This window comes from Sander lucioperca, chromosome 17, assembly GCF_008315115.2.
Source record: "Sander lucioperca isolate FBNREF2018 chromosome 17, SLUC_FBN_1.2, whole genome shotgun sequence".
Lineage (NCBI taxonomy): Eukaryota > Metazoa > Chordata > Actinopteri > Perciformes > Percidae > Sander > Sander lucioperca.
The window spans coordinates 8,456,320-8,473,579 of record NC_050189.1 but is presented as its reverse complement, the minus strand read 5'-3'; the positions used below and the strand labels follow the sequence as shown (position 1 = coordinate 8,473,579).

General features: G+C 40.0%; 2 protein-coding genes across 7 annotated transcripts in view; both read left to right on the top strand.

Moving 5' to 3' along the window:
- Nucleotides 1-3,305, top strand: part of shroom4 (shroom family member 4) — a 72,640-nt gene extending 69,335 nt beyond the window's left edge. For all 3 annotated transcript variants that reach the window (XM_031304313.2, XM_031304314.2, XM_031304315.2), the window contains 2 exons: nt 123-265; nt 793-3,305. In XM_031304313.2, coding sequence (XP_031160173.1) covers nt 123-265; nt 793-949 — 300 coding nt within the window. In that variant the 3' untranslated portion in view covers nt 950-3,305. The remainder of the gene's footprint in view (nt 1-122; nt 266-792) is intronic.
- Nucleotides 3,306-8,582: 5,277 nt separating this feature from the next.
- Nucleotides 8,583-17,260, top strand: part of clcn5b (chloride channel, voltage-sensitive 5b) — a 36,643-nt gene continuing 27,965 nt past the window's right edge. Inside the window, exons 1-2 of one of the 4 annotated variants that reach the window (XM_035994126.1) lie at nt 8,583-8,888; nt 9,907-10,063. In XM_035994126.1, the coding sequence (XP_035850019.1) occupies nt 9,925-10,063 (139 nt within the window). In that variant the 5' untranslated portion in view covers nt 8,583-8,888; nt 9,907-9,924. Of the gene's footprint in view, nt 8,899-9,377; nt 9,823-9,906; nt 10,064-17,260 lie in introns of those variants that run through there. The other 3 variants (XM_035994127.1, XM_031304317.2, XM_031304316.2) reach the window with 3 other exon arrangements.

Sequence of the window (17,260 nt, the reverse complement as noted above, 5' to 3'; positions counted from 1 at the left end):
TCTGAAGGGGGCGGGGGGTTGTATCTGTTTGGCAGTTGAGTTCAAATATCAACAATCTTACTGCACCTTTTAAATGGAGAAAATGTACTACCCTGGTGTCTTTCTGTATCTCTGCCCTCTAGCTCCCCCTGCTGGAGAAGAAGCGTCAGCTCCTGAGGCAGCTGTCTGAGGCTCAGGACCTGAAGGACCACGTCGACCGCCGAGAGCAGGCCGTCAGCCGGGTGCTGGCCCGCTGCCTCTCCCCCGAGCAGCACAGAGACTACAGGTACAACACACTACACCTCAGCAGCATAACACATACCAAATAGGCTGCTGAAGAGTACGTGACTGCTAGCTTTTTGATAGACCAGCATTCTATCGTCTTGGGGCGTTTGGGCTGTTGTATGAAAAAGGAACAGGGAAGGCTTACACAGACATATTACCACAAAGACATTAACAAACAAGAAAATGTTTTATTGGCCACGAAATTTCGAAAATTTCAAAGAAATGGACTCAAAGGGTTTGCTGGTTTAGGTCACAATAACAAGAACCTAAATGATCAAACCTGCTGAAAGTCTGAATATTAGGTGACTTATCTTTGTTGCCATTAAAACAAACATTGTTAGGAAACATTCTTATTCACAAAATGCCATAAATATAAAGGATAAGATAAAAAAGTGATTTAAAGTGCCAAAAGATTTTCAATTTAAGAGTCAAGTAGTTCACTAATCAATCCATGTATGGCCCGTGCTGTGCACTAAGTTACATGTTTCATTAGTGAATATTTATGTCTGGTTTTTTTTTCCCTCGTAGCCACTTTGTGAAGATGAAGGCGGCGCTGCTGGTGGAGCAGAGGCAGCTGGAGGACAAGACCCGGCTGGGAGAGGAGCAGCTGAGGGGGCTGAGGGAGAGCCTGGGGCTGGGGCTGGGAATCGGAATGGGAATGTCGATGGGATACGGACATTATTGAGAAAAAAACAAACAAACAAAAAAAACCTAAAGAGATGAAGAAGCAGGGGCTTGTAGTCACACTAAGTCAGTTTCAAAGACAACAAGTGAAGGAGCAAAGAGGATCGAGACCCGTTAAGGATCTAAAAGAGGTAGCAAACACAAACATTGCTTTACGGAGTCTCTTAAAGGAACGGTTTGACATTTTGGGAAGTATACTTCTTCACTTTTCTGCAATGCGTTATGCGAAAAGATCAACACCATTCTCATGTCTGCCAACAGCATCTGAAAATCACCGTTATATACACGTTACATCATGTTTTACGGGCCAGACTAATTCTTAGCCGGGTGCAGTGACTTCCTGGAGTCTTTATGCTTAGCTAAGCTAACCGGCTGTTAGCTTCATCTGTAGCAATCCAAAAATGTCAAACTTTTGCTTTAAGGATTAGCAGACATGTAGATTCCGAAGTTGCAGGACCAAAACCAACAGCTATAGCAGCTAAAAACACCCCTGAAAGTTTTTCGGTAACACCCAATGCTGGCCAAGACCAAAACAGGAGGCCTGAGTCCGGCGTGTCAACAAGAGAAAAGATTTAGACTTTAGTGCCTACAGCCCAGGAAGAAACGACTAAGAAGAAGAAGAAAGTTGAGCATAGACTCACAGAAACAATTAACTAGAGACTTCCAACATTTTAAAATACAACAAATACACCAGAAACGTATGGACAACTCGTCCCCAGAACTGTGATTAGAGAGCCGAGGGCACGTTTGATGGTTAGAAAAAGAGTATTAATGGATTTGGACACCGAGACACAAGTTTGTGAACAAACGGCAAAGTGTGTGTGACGGCAAAGAAAAGGATGTTTTTCACTTATATATATACAAAAAAAAAAATATATATATACCCTCTGCTTCACATGAAGTGCCTGAAACATGTAGTGTAAAACTGTACTAATGACACTACTCTTCTTCTAACACTACGTTGCCAAAGACATTTTCTCTTGATGAATGTGTCACTGACACGCTGCTTTTGTTGTCGTTTTCTTTTGTATTTAAATCTCCTGGTTCAGAGAATCGAGACTTTTCGTTTTTGGGTGCTTCACACTAAGAAACTGTGTTTCCGTTAACAACACTAAAGTCACTATTGTGAGATGCAGCATTATCAACTGCAATCTCGTTTTGTATTCACCTTTGTTCGCTGGCTGACCCCTGCATTCAGCAATACATATACTGTATTATCTACCATACTCGACATATCACTTTGTATTCCCATTACTGTAACATGTTTTACTGCGTGGAGTTTGACACTCCAGCGACTCGTTATACTGTCACTAAATAGCTGTTAATGTACAGAAGACACTTGTGTTTATAATGTATACGATGTGTATATAGTGATTTTGTTTTGGAATGACTGGAATCGGTTGTAAAAAAAAAAAAAAAAAAAAAAAATGGTTGTAAAAGAGAACAAGAACACCGGGAAGAGTCAACGTTTACTGTATATTTTGACGGGGAAAAGTTTGGTTTGTCTCAAAACAAGAGTTCCAGTTTTTTTGTCGTTAGCTTGTGAAGTTTTTTTGCCCCTAACTCGTCCGCTAGTCCCAGTTCTAGTCCACATTTAATTCATCATTTAATATTTACTGGAAACTGTAGTTTAAAGAACGCTTACTGACATTTTTTTTTTGTTGAGAGTTAGATGAAACAATTAATACCACTCTCATGTTTATACGGTATATGGCTATAGCCAGCTGCCTGTTAGCGTAGCTTAGCATAAAGACTGGAAACAGGGGGAAACAGCTAGCTTGGCTCTGTCCAAAGGTAACAAATCTGGCTAACAGCACGTCTAAAGCTCATTGTTCACAACGCTATACGAACAAACAAGATATAATGTAATGATTAGCGAGCTTTAGAGGTGATGGTACATGTAGGCTAGCTGTTTCCCTCTGTTTCCAGTCTTTATGCTAAGCTAAGCTTAACGGCTGCTGGATTTACGTTCAAATTGAACTCGCATAGATATGAGAGTAGTGTGTGAGTGGTGCTTCTCATCTAAGTCTGAAAAAATTATCCTGGCAAAACTTTTTTATTTTCACCTGGGAAAACCTTTTTCACCTATTTTAAAGTCATAAAACACAGGAGAGAAAACAATTTATATCAGACTTAAATGGATCACCAGAATTTTTTTTTTCTTTTTCTCACCGGCTTCCTTACAAAACACAGAAAAACTCAATCTTGTTTTCTCAATTTGTGAATTCAATTTGTGCTTTAACCTGCCTTGACTTATTGTGATTTGCGACGTTGCCAAAGACAGTCTCCCGAGCTTTAACCAGCATCCTAAACCTTGGACAGGACAAGTTTCAGAACTGCCTGTCTGAGTAAATCAATTTGGAAGATTGGATTTGGAAGAGGGAATGTGTATATTTTGGCTGTTAAAAGGTGGCCTTGCTGTGGATGGTTAGCTCAGTTGGTAGAGCGGGCGCACATATGCAGAGGTTTATTCCTCGACGCAGAAGGTCCAGGGTTTGAATCCGACCTGTGACTGTTTTCCTGCATGTCTTCCCCCCTCTCTCCCCTTTCATATCTCAGCTTTCCTATCAAATAAAGGCAGAAATGCCCCAAAAAATTTAAAAAAAGGTGGCCTTGCTGAAGTTAAGTAAAATAAAAAAGACACACTTAATCATTTTCTACTTTACTTTATAGTTTCACTGGTTGAGTAAGCAAATCTGCAGCTTAAAGTTGATTAAAAGTTAGTTTTACACTTGGTATTTTCCTCTTTTCTGTGGTTTGTTCTCAGATGATTCCTGCTGTTTTAATACCAAACAACCCTGAGCTTTTGTGTCCACATATACTTGTTTGGTTTTGTACATATTATGTGTATTCTTGTACTATAACAGCCATTTTCTAAACCGACTGGAAACGTATTGACTTGACAAGAGAGGAACGAGCGTTGCTTGTTAAGAGTATATTTCTTCTGTTCGTGTAATTTTCTTTTAAAATGCATTACAAATTGTGTAACTGCAAAATCACTCACTTGAGGAGAAAAAAGTACCATAAATAATAATAATAGTATTTTAAACTAGCTTCACGTCTCCTGTTGTGATTTATATCCTCCTGGGTGAATGGTCTCTTTATGCTGCTTCAGTGTCCGGTGGCTGAAATGTATTCCCTTCTGTGGGAGGGGGGGAAGAACTGTTCCTTGAATGTAGTGGAACGGTTAAGTAAATATGACCATGGGCAAATGGAGGTTGACGGATAAGTGGAGTGCAGGATCTCCAGTCGTTGCATTGAGCTGCTCTGCGGGAGAGATGTGTGGAAGAGACTCATCTAAGGAAAGGAAGTGCTCACGCTCTAAGAGGAGAGCTCAATAAAACATATTGGTGGTCCTGCGGTGTGGGGGACCGATCAGCTGGAGGCCACAGAGCCATTCAAAGCCTCAAAAATCAGAGATGCAGGCCCGTAGACAGCAGGGTTTGGATGGTTCGAAAGACCCCCCTCACTGCCAAAGGTCCATAGTTATTTTTAATTTTTTTTGGGTTCATTTCTGCCTTTAATGGATAGGAAAACTGAGATATGAAAAGGGAAAGAGAGGGGGGAAGACGTGCAGGAAACCATCACAGGTCACACTCGAACCCTGGACCTTCTGCGTCGAGGAATAAACATATGTGCGCCTGCTCTACCAACTGAGTTAACCCGGCCACCAAAGGTCCATAGTTTAAGTCCATTTTTTATTTTGTTAACTAGTTTTTTTGTTGTTGTGATAAACAAGTGTCTTTTAAAGTAATGACGGCCAATAATTCAAATCCCCCTCAAATAAAAATTATCTAAACCAAACCGAAGCCTTAATCTTGTTAAAAGCACTTCACTTTTGTGAATGTGTTAACTGGAACGTGACACGTAACAATCTAATGTCTAATGTATCAACAATCCACGCAACTAACTTTATGCACTCATTGCAAAATGTTTGAGGCGTGCGTGCGTGCGTGCGTGCATAGCCTGGAAATCTAGACCCAAATCCGAAAGATTAATGGTCTGGCATTGAGTAATGAAAATGGCCCAACTCGAGGGGCAGCACCAAGCATGCATTTGAAAATCATACTGCACACAATTGGACGACCAATCACAACAATACACGGGGTGACGCATCCAGAGCCCCACATCCATGGAGCTAACTGGTAGATTAAACTGTCGTCATCTGTTTAGCTCGCCTCTGGCCCACCTATATCAGATACACCGACGTGATTGGTGCAGCTCGGCTACAAGGGCATAGTTAATGAGCATCATTACTCAATGCCGGAGTGACTCGCTGAGCAAATTCAAATTGTGCTCTTGCGAGAACTCTGGATTTCCAGGGTAGTGTGTGCGTGCATTTGGACTAAAAAAAGTGGTACATGATTGATCTTGGAGTAATTTGACAACATTGTAGAAAATATTTTGGGTGCATCAAAAAGCGTTCTCGTTAAGATACCAGCAGACAAGCTAATCCAGCACAAATTAGTACATAAAAAGTCACCAAAATAGAGTATTTGCACCTCATAATTAAATTAGAAATCAACTTATGAAAACAGCAGCGGTGGAAGGAGACTGAGTTTTTATAGGAATAAGTGGATGTACTGAGATATTTTATTTGAGTAAAAGTAGCAGTACCAAAGTGTACAAGTAAAAGTCCTGCATTCAAAATCGTACTTAAGTAAAAGTATGTATATAAGCATCAAAATATACTAGTATGAATATTAAAATACTCATTGTGCAGAACGGCACATTTCAGAATAATACAAGCATCACTAATGCGACGCATATATTCACTCGGCCTCGGTGTGAACCTGCGATTGTCCTTTTGTTTGCACTTATTTCAAATAAAATTGTCAGTCAAAATTCTGACGTACTTTGTCCCCTTTTTTCTGTTAGATGTTCCTGAGTGTATCCAAATGAACAGTCTTAGGATAGAAGGTGTCATATGTCATAACATTACATATTTGCAAAGCCCTCAAATATGAAATATTATTTGGGGCTATATAAATAAAAATGTGGGGGGATTTTTTTTTGCCATTTTAGGCCTTTATTTATCAACAACGGCTGAAGACATGAAAGGGGAGAGAGAGAGGGGGGAATGACATGCAGCAAAGGGCCGCAGGGCGGAGTCGAACCCGCGGCCGCTGCATCGAGGAGTAAACCTCTACATATGGGCGCCTGCTCTACCAGGTGAGATACCCAGGCGCCCACAATCTTTCCTTTTTATTCAGCGTTACAAGATAAGTCAAGATTTAATAGTTTTAAAGTGATTTGTTTACTTTCTGTAATAATTATGGTCTATAGGCACATTTGTTATTTTCTATGTTGAAACTATGACATTCAAGTTTCGACATACAATTTAAAACTGAGTTATGGAGATGGTAAATACAAATTATGACTTTTTAAATTGAGATTATAAAATAGAAATCATATGTAACTTATTATTACATACTGTAATGTTTTACTTAGTGTGTCATTTTTCAAAAAATTGAGATTTGTTTCAGCCACACAGCAAGAAATTGTTCATTTTCACTTACCATTTCTATTTTGATTACTCCTACCTTTTCATCTGTTTTATGTTAGTTTCTTGGCCAAAATGTGCTTCCCTAATGTGTGATGCCAGCAAGAGATTATTATTATTATTATTATTATTATTATTATTAATATTACTTGTTGGAAGGAACCTAGGGAGCTGAAAATACGTATTACTTCACAAGACAGAGGCATTTTTAAGTATCACAAGAAATTCTAAAAGCCTGTTTTGTGTGAGAAATGTTTTTTTTTTCTTTTCTTTTTTTTACATCTCATCCTGAAATAATCTCACCACCTCCTCAGGGGATGCACGGGCCGGCGCGATAATGTTATTTTAGACGATAACATATGTGGATCTGTCAACTGAGTGGTACTTTTAATGGTACCTAGAGCCGGAGCCATTAATAAAACCTGAAAACTAGATGAGAGAACAGTGTTTTAGTTGGTCATGTTTGGCCTCACAGAGACAGAGAGTTAGTGGTTGCTGCTCTGTGGAGATAATACATAAAACAGCTGTCGTAGAAGTGAAGAATCTGTGTTTTGGGGGAAGCAAGGGGGGTGCATTCTTCTGTCTGACTCAGTTTGAAGAACAGAGGACTGATGGGAATGTAGAGAGAGAGATACAGAGAGAATGTGAGAGAGAGAAGGATGAAAGACAAAACATGGAGGCGTGAATGAGTGCAGACAGACGAGGTGAAGTGACCCACATCTAAGAACATGAGCAGAAATAAAACAAAGGTGTGAAATAATGGAGGAAGAAAGATTTTATTATTGCAATATCACATATCAACAAATAAAGAACTTGAATGAATGAGTTTATTTTGATGAAAGAGACGGAAGTGATGAGGAAACAGGCCCCGATAAAACAAGAACCACCGTGGGAGGCAGGGTGGAGACATGTTTATGTTGAGCTGAGCAGGAGCAGAGTGGTGGAGTGGAGGAAAAGAAGAAGGTGAATGAGTGGGAGGTGTGCAGAGAGAAACAAGGCATCATGGTAAGTAATGAAGGAAAAGCGGTTGCAATGATTTATCAGAGCTATAGACATAAATCAGCATAACACAACTGTCTGCACACACACTCCCTGTAAACTTGGGGATATATTTTCTCCATTAAATGCTCCACTTTTCCTCAGAGGGAGCCCTGATCCATTTTTACAGAATGACCACAAGGTGTCACCCTTTAACAGTTTTTTATCCCATTGAAATGGTCCATTACAAACTAATCATCACAGCTAAACACATACTAAATCTAAGAAACACAATATTAATGTTTTTCTCAGTGATCATGCATTGTCCAGATACTAGTGTCTTTGTTGTAGACTCTTTTCATCACTTCAATATCTTCCATGAGACACTAATCTTCTTTCTTTTTTTTTTATCTACAAATAACTTATTTCTTGACTTGTGATATAAATGGCAAATTAATTGCATTTTCTATGTAATTTAATCACATAACTGACAAAATCGTGTACATTAATGCCAACAGGTATTTAAGATGTGGCCTAGTGGTACTGATGAGATGCCACACCTCGGTTGGGCACACAGAGACTTTCCCCTCCTGAGCATTACATTTCACATCATTTTCATGACTAAATTCTAGGTTTTGGCTGAGTACAAATGTAATCAGCCCATTTATTTTTTTATCTTAAAATAACTGAAGAACAAAATATTAATTATTAATTTAATTGACTTTTTATTTATCAATATGAAAAGTTAATATATGTAGCACATCTAATGTTCCCGTTCATTATTCTACTAAATAATATTTGTATGCAATGAAAATAACAAATGACCGATTAGTCGAACTGCTCCACTGACCCAGTTGGAGAAGCGACGATAGCTCTTGACTCGAATTATTTTCCTGAGAGCACAGATGCTCATGTCAAGGCATCTGTGATAAGGCAGTTAAACCGGCAATTGAGTGGTTTGGCCTTCAAATTAAAACGGCATAATTTGACGTTTTTAAAAAAAAAAAAACGCAATTGTACCTATCACCTACTGTTATTAAGCTCTGACAATAAAATCGTAAAATGTGCAATGTTATAAGCTCGGCAAAGATTGTGTACGGTAGCTTTACCAACTGCGTAAACCGTAAGTTGTAGCTAATTCTTGGTAACTTAACGGATTGGCGTTTTCATTTTTAAGTGGCAAAAACACGTACTGCGGACAGTCGTATACTATTTCATAATGTTGGGTAATGTTATCTGACTAATATAGCTAATGCTGTACTGTTGCCTCCGTAAGTACATCTCGTCGTCGTCGTTTCTGGGACGAAGAATGACGCAGGATTTTCAAGGAGCAGCCGCTGCGGAGCGTTAAGTTTAGTTTGGCTACTGTTGACATTAGCAGCCTACAGTAGAAGACGGCGGCGGAGCTAATCCAAGTCACAAGACTTCTTCACTGAGCTGGACGGCGGCTTTCTTTCTCCAAAGGTAAATCAGGCCTTAATATAGCATATTCCGTCTTATAAAACTACATGTAGCCTACATAGGAGTTGAGGCATGAGTGCGGTGACATTTACTAAGTTAGCTGAACGGTTATTGTGTCAGTTTGTGATAAGAGTACATGATCAGCGGTAAAAACCGCGAGGTAGGGCGCAGAACGTAGTGCAGATAACGTTACGCGGTTTGCGCTGCGTTTGCCGCTGGGTTTATCGCACATATACGGCAAAACGCCGCATTGTCGCCGCCCAAGCCATTGGAAACAATGTGTATCAGAGCGCAGCGGTGCCGTTGCCGCCGTCATCATCATTGCTTCCATAGATATAAATATATACTCGGTCTTGGCTACCTCCTCGGCTATGGCTACCTCAACCAACTTTGAACGGTCAGCGGCAACGATGTCAACGTTGAAATAATTTGAACTTTAGGCAGAGCGCCACACCAAGGGTAGCTTCGTCCGAGTTGTCCACCGCTCTCCCAAAGTAGAAAAAAAAGAAGTAGCACAGCCAGCGCTGAACGGTTTTACCGCTGGTCATATGTAGACGGCTTAACGGCTAAGTACGCTTATCTCATTGGTCGCTAGGCTATTCGTCTTCTTTATGTTAGTATGTAAGGGGTTTCTTCAGCTGTTTTCAGTGCTAACCAGTTATAGAATAACTAAAAGAGCAGAAAAACTGCGGAAGTGGTTGCGAAAACGTCCCTGTAACTGGAGTTGCGCTGTAATGCACCGTGTGGTAGGACCAGTATGGGCGTCCCAGTCGGCTGTTTCCTAAGAGCCCAGGATTTGTTTTATGAAATAAAGTTAAGTGAATAAGAGGAGTGGCTGTTAAAGAAGCCACTGTGGCTGTGCTGTCTTACGGTGACAATGTTTCAGTTTTGGGTGAGCTTGTATCGAAAATATGCAGCCGACAGTGAAAGAGGTAGCTAAAGCTAGTAATTATCCTGCAGTGGTTAAATCCCAGACGCTGTCGCTAATTGTTAAACGGACTCTGTCCTCTTGTTGTGTAACAGGATTTGAAGGGATGGAAAACCCCGGCTACCGCAGCGGGAGCTTTGACAGCCTTCATCAGTCCAGCGACGACGACGATGACGAGATGGTAGACATTGCAGGAGCCACACTGGACTTTTCCAACACGGACGACGACCCCCCTCTCAGCTCAGGTAACTGCGCAGATAATTGTTTTTAAGGCAAGGTCCAGTTAGCTGGAGGAGGGAGTTTCCATAGTATTGGCAAAATTGTATGCAAACAAATAGTTAGAAATATTCCTGTGGTTTCAAAAATGTTGAGGACTACGAGTATGCTCTCAGAAACATCATAAAATGGGCTTCAAGATGTTGTAGAAATCTTAATTAAAGTTCGTTCAAACTGTTGTATTGAATCGCCGCTAGAAGTCTGGAAACTTAATGAACTAAACTATCTAAAAGTCAAATCTGGGCCGAGTTGGTTGAGTGAAGTGGTGGTTGAAGAAGTATACAGATCATTTACTTAAGTGAAAGTACTAATACCACACTGTGAAAATACGAGTAAAAAGTAGTATATGAGTAAAAAGTACAATATTTCTCTCTATAATGTAGTGGAGTAGTAGAGTAGAAGTGGAAAGTGGAATGTAAAGACACAAGTAAAGTACAAGTAGGTACTTCAAATTTGTACTTACGTACAGTACTTAAATGTACATTCCACCACTGCTTGGAGGTTTAAGGCACTGACCATGACCACCTATAATCTTAGGTAATATAACATCTTTTATTACCTGTTTTAAATTCCGAGACCTGTCACTCTGTGTTGGCTCACCTGTTTGAATTGGTATTAAATTGAATTGCAGCTGGCAGTAAAGATTTCATCAAACATCATAAAACTTGACTTACTTTGAACCCTCATGTGTTTTGTTTGAACTGAGGGATTGGAGACTTTAAGCTTTATGGCTTTCAACAAGAGCTTGACAAGGGACCTGATGTCGTTGTTTTCTAACAAAAGAAAGAAAATCTATAAATGCTTGTGTGACTAAATTGCTAAGCTAACCTGATTTGTAGTCATGGCACAAGCTATGACGAGTTGTTGGACTGCTGCAGAGTTGTTGATCTCACGTTGTTATTATTATGTCTTATGATGTTCTCAAAGTATTCCTGAAGCAGTGTTTTTCATGGTAGGATGTGTAAGCATTAATAACATTGGGTGTCTGTAAGAGCCCTTAATTCTACCGTTAAGTTATATCTGTAATCGCTGGGTACAGTGAGTGTGTGTCACATGCTTTCACTGAGTCATGGTCATTCATCTGAATAATCACACACACACACACACACACACACACACACACACACACACACACACACACACACACACACAGAGAAACTTACTGTATCAACCTGATTTGCTGTATTTTGGTTTGACTTCACATCAGAACATAATAACAACCATTAAAGTGAGTTATAGTACTAGTAATGTTTGTGGGAGTAGCTCACCAACGTACTGACTGTTTCTGCACCAGGGCTGCCCGGTTACTGATGATATCATCTTAATGCGTTAATGTGACTGCCCCTTAGTACAACAACCTCCAAATGGCCGGATATGACAGGCTTGCAGCATTATTACTTTTATTGCACAGATGAAGAGATTTATCTCACATTAATGATTGATTGCTGCTTTGCTCATGTCATCATGACATCCGTGTAAGACCTCAGCAATTCGCTATGGAGATGCCTCATGTTATCTAATTGAAGCAGAGATTCAGAAGAAATATCAAGTGAAGAATTAATACATTAGCATGTCAACTAGAGAGATAGTTTGGCAGTTAAAATGTTTGGCTTGAGAACAGAGGTTTTTAGCCTTTGTTTGTAAAGTTTGCAGCTCCAGGCAAGGTTATTGTTGAGTCATTGGTATTGATTAACAACCCTATTAACCTCCTGCAGATGTATTATTATGGTTAATTTGTGCCGTGGAGAAGTTTAAATCTTATTTAAAATTCCCCTCAAAGTGATTTCAGATTCCTTTTTAAAAAAAGAAGGATTTTATTTTTACGCAGGATTTGAGAAGAACATCTTCTTCCAGAAGTTACCTAAACAATAAAGCATGATAAAGAGATGTTTTAAGTTTATGCCGATGTTAGCCATAACTGCTGGTATTGTCTTATCATGTTACATTTATGGGTCTTCCTTACCTTGTCTAAACTTCCTTCCTGTTGGCACAGTCGTATCTCTCTGTTTCGACTAGTGCGTGTGTGTGGGGGGGGGCGTGATGCTGGTGATGTCACAGTGACATCAGTAGTAACCAGGCAGCTGATGTCACTGTCTGACTGTGCTTTTTTTCAGAATAACTTGAGGTCATATTTTCAATGCACTGGCTTGTCCTGCAAGTACTGAAAGATACCTAGACCAAGGCCTAACGCTGGTGCAGTCAGTTCTTCCAGTTGTTTTAATACAAACATCCTGAGAGCCTAAGGCCTCATTCACACTGCCTGCGTCAACCGTCCGACGGTCCGGCAAAAACGCAGCTCTTTCCATTCATTTTGAATGGAGGTAGCGTGTTTTGGCTGTGGTGGGGCACTCAAATAAAATGCAGCAGGCCTGCGGCGAAAAGTTAAGACCAACTCAACTTTTGGAGAAACGCAACCCCACATTACGCTGCGGTGGCCAATCATGTGACCAGCGATCAGTCTTGTCAGTGTGTTATGAGGCGCTGTGAGAATCCCGTACAGTAAACAGGAAACATCACTGCCTCTATCGCTGCCACAAGAAAGTTTTTAAACACTACGAGGGTAAAAAACGAAACAGGAGGACTGAACTGCCCGGGAGTTTGTGTAATAGCTGAATGCAGCACGTCTCTTCTTTCTCTCTCTCCTCTGAAATAAAGCTGCCTTCAAGTGCGGTCGGAAACGTCAAGATATTTAAACGACGGAAAACAGTCATTTTGAAATGTAACGTTTACTTGTGCTACATTGGGGGGTTAAATAACACAAGTGGCCGGGTTAGCTCAGTTGGTTGGTTTATTCCTCGACGCAGAAGGTCTAGGGTTAGAGTCCGACCTGTGACGATTTTCCTGCATGTCTTCCCCCCTCTCTCTCCCCTTTCATATCTCAGCTTTCCTAGCCATTAAAGGCAGAAATGCCCCCAAAAAGATAATCTTAAAAAAACACAAGACGTCACACAAATGGGCCGTTTATTAAGTGACTCCTCTGCCGCCGCACAACATGTGGCAAATCGCCGGATCGCTATTTTTGGTCTGAACGTAGCTTAAATTGTTCCTTTCATGAAAGAACTGCTTTGTAAAGATGCAAGTGTAAACATTGTTTTGTTTCCTCTTCACTAATGCAGCTTCAAGACTTAAGACAGAGAAGACATTGACATTTCTTTTTCAGCACATTAAAAGCAATTTGAGTTACATTCAAAAGTGCAATGGATAATGTACTATCAGATGTTGCCCGGTCACTGCTGTCGTCATCATGACATCACAAAAAAAAAAACAATCTGTCCTTTTCTTCACAACATCTTTGCCAAAAAGAGACCATAAAGAAGATTGATTTTCATTGAAAATATGATCTCAAGTGCTTCAGGAAAAAAAAAAAAGCACAGTCAGACAGTGGCATCAGCTGCCTGGTTACTACTGATGTCACTGTGACATCACCAGCACCACGCCCCCCCACCCCCACTAGTCGAAACGGAGCGATAAGACGTCAGGAGGCAAGCTTTTCTCTCAATGGAAGCAGCTTCTGTTGGGTTGAACCATGTGTTTCCGCTTTGTCAGCTTTTTGTGGGAAGTGAAGAAACAGTCTTGTTTTTAAACTGACAACCATGCATTTTTAAAATTACACAATGGTTTGCAAAAAAAAAAAACAACATAAGAGTGTGTGTGTAGTGATTTGATCTAAGTAGAAAAACAAGAATCAGCAAAACTGGAGTTGTGAGGATTCCGTCTGATAGTAGTGCTTCGCTGCGTAGCCTCAGACTGATTCTAATTGTGTGTCAGGCTCCGGGGAAATCAGGAGGCTTTCTGCTGTGAGGCCGGGTTAATTTCACCCTCCACTGTGCAGAGTTCGTCATTAAAGTTTTAGATCACAGTAAAAAAAAAAAAAAAAAAATGGTGCTTTTATCTGTGATGGCAGATGTTGCTTAAATAGGACACTGTGCAGCTATAAGTGAACCCACTCCAGGTTGTGTCCTAAACAGGCCAAAGCAGTAATACAGCCCGTTGTGACACTTTAATTAAAACATTGTCTCGGCTTGCATTTTTTTATTTCCTGCCTTTTTTTTTTTTTTTCTTTTTTTTTTAGTATAGCGACTTCCTCCTTTTCGTTCCCTCTCCCACTTGAACATGTTGCGAAGCAAGTCTTCTTAAAAGCCGTTCTTAGTGCCGTCGTAATCGTTCAGCCTTGTGTAACCTGTTGCTCAGGGACTCATTAACCTCCAGTGTTCATAGAGCAGAGTTTGAGCCTAGGAGGTATTGCTAGTGCAAACATTGGCCTGGGTTGATATCAATATAGTGGTACTCTTATTCCTCTGTCAGCAACCAGTGTGCAATCAAGGTGTTCTTTGTAAAACATTTTTTTATTCATATTTTTTTTTTTTTTTAACATTATACAAAACATACAATTTACAACATGAAATCCAGAAAGTACTTTCCCAATTTTCTAGTGAAGACATTCAATCTGGCAAATGCTTTATAGGACATTTTTCTTAAAGAGCCCCTATTATGCTTTTTTGGATTTCCCCCATATTTTAGTGTGTTATATAGTTTTTTTTTTGTCTATGTATTAGATGTATAAAGTACAAAAAAAAAATCCAATTGGAGCTTTTCTCTCCCACAGACAGCACTTTTTCTCAACTGCCTAAAATGACGAATGAATGCAACTAAAAGACTTTTCTCAGATTGAATGATTGTAGTCGGTCTCCAGTGGACTTCTTTAGCCATTATTAGTGTTATTTATTATCTGCTCTAGCTTTTCCAACATTTTAGACACAGATACGGTAATAATAATGGTCCAAAATGATGTGGAATTGCATTATTTGTATTGAGTAACGTAACATTATCTTGACGGATGACCTCTAAACCCCCGTCAAATACGTGCACCTAAATCTTCTACAAACCGAGGGAAAACACTGTCTTAAAATAATCGGTCTGGCTATGATTAAACTAGTCTGGACCCAGCTTCTTATGTGCTTATCTATTCCGTTTAGGATCTCCTAGAACAAATAATCTTGGACAGAATAGAACCTGGGTCCCTGCAATCCGACATAGGTTATCATATATCTCGGTCCAAAATTCCTGGACCTTATCGCAGTAATTAGCCGCCCTCTGTCTTACATTTCCAACAATTTGGTGTGCCTTTCAATCCAAGTCTAAACAATCTGGAGGGAGTCCAACAGAAGCGATGCATATTGAAGGGAAGGTGTTCAGTGTATTTGCAGTATAAAAACCTTTAACCGATAAAGGCATCATAACAATCAGTCAGCTCAAGTTTAGAGATCAGATAAATGGAAACGATTTTTTATTTTATTTATTTATTTTTTTTATCATTATGCTTTTCATCCAATATGGTGTGCAGCATTTTGAAAGACCACCTTTCCCATGAAAGCCTTTGCTGTCTAAAGGAAGGAAGCATGTCACTGCTTGTCCTGGCCGCCTCTGTGTTATTTTAGTTTTTGAACAAGATGAAGACTGAAACGAGGTGATAGCAGCCAAAATGCATTCAGACTAAAACTGTGTAGGCACTGTGCTGCTTTTATTGTCCCCATCATTTTCTTAGAATACTTGAACTCATTACAATTTACAGTGTGGACGCTTGACACCACTTGACCCCTGTCATTGTAGTAATGTTTTATTGACAAGAGGAAGCAGAGAGATGGCTAAGGAGCTGCAGCCTAGGCCTTGAAACACATTTTTTTCCACTTTCTGGTTCGAGTGAGAATTTAGTCTCAAAAAGAGTAAAAAGTCGAGAGGAAAATCAAACCATCTATCGTTGAAGAGATGGAAAAAGTAAAAAAAACAACAACAAGGTGAGCTGTATGTTCTGAGTTTTGATATAAAACAAAATAAAAACTGTTAATCTTTAAAAAAGGAAAAAGAACTGGAAGAGAGGGGCTGTCAACACCTAAACTGGTGACAACAGGATATAATGATTGACAGGAATGAGTCATTAATACCACCATGTTTACTTTACGAGGTCACATGTGGCGACTGCATTAAACAGGAAACTGAAGAGGTGAGAAAAGAGGAAAGAAATGAGTGAATGGTCAAATTATTAATAGAAAGGGAAAGCGTTGTTTCATGCTAAGAATGGCGATTGCAGGTTTTTCTTTGAAGAAGACCAACAAGCTGTTTTACCTATTACCTTTGATCATCACAACGTTTTTGCTTTATGTGTTAACGTAAAATCTCACATCACTGGCTTCTGCAGAAAGTAGGTAAAGTAAAGGCCAGGGCTGCATGATATGAGGAAAATATGCAATAACATTGTTGAATATTGCAGTATCGAAATGATTTGCAATAAATAAACAGATGTTAAAGTGTACTCAGTTCTTTCAGTATTCTGCTAAGAAAACAAACAAATTGCTTGTTGAATTCAAAACAAATGAAAGGAAATCATTTCCAACATTGTTTTATTGAACAAATTGAACATTGAATATAAAAGGCATCACTAAAAAAACAATGACAGTTACGTTTGAAAATGCAGTTTACTACTGATATTTTCTTTCTAACTAACACAAAAAAAAACTCCTAGTGTGAAAGCAATCGATCTGCCGATCAATTCCCTGCGAGTCCGTTGATGTCAAATAGTTCACCAGAACGCTGGAATCAATTGCTGAGACGATAGGTTCAAGTCAAGTAACTTTACTAGTACAGTATTCTGAAAGTACAAAACACATATGGGTTCACAGACAGAGACTAAGTTTCCCTAGCATCCAGACATTAAAGTACGGAGCTCAGGTCCACCAGGCCTCTCCTCGATTGTGAGCCCCGTTTCTAACTGTCCCTCTCTTCTTATTGTCTCCTCTTCGGGTGGTGTCTTCTCCGTTGCCAGGCAGAGAGTGTGTGTGCGTGCGTGTGTGTGCCCGCGTGTTTGTGCTGCTATCTTCACTGCAGCCAGGTGTGACCCCCAATTTCCACCAACTGCAGATCCGCTCCGGAACGGCGGTGGAGTCATTAGGTTTCCATTAAAGTCAATGTGTGTATTTCCACTGACTGCAGAACAGCTGCGTTCCGACTCCGCCCCTGCTCCGGCGATCCGCAGCCCTCCGGAGCAGATACGCAGAGCTTCTATTTTTGCCGGACGCCGGAGAGCTCCGCAGCAATTCAGCACAGGAAGTCGAGCACAGAAGCAAAATAAAACATCCGGTTAATTTTCAAAATAAAATACACCGTGCTCA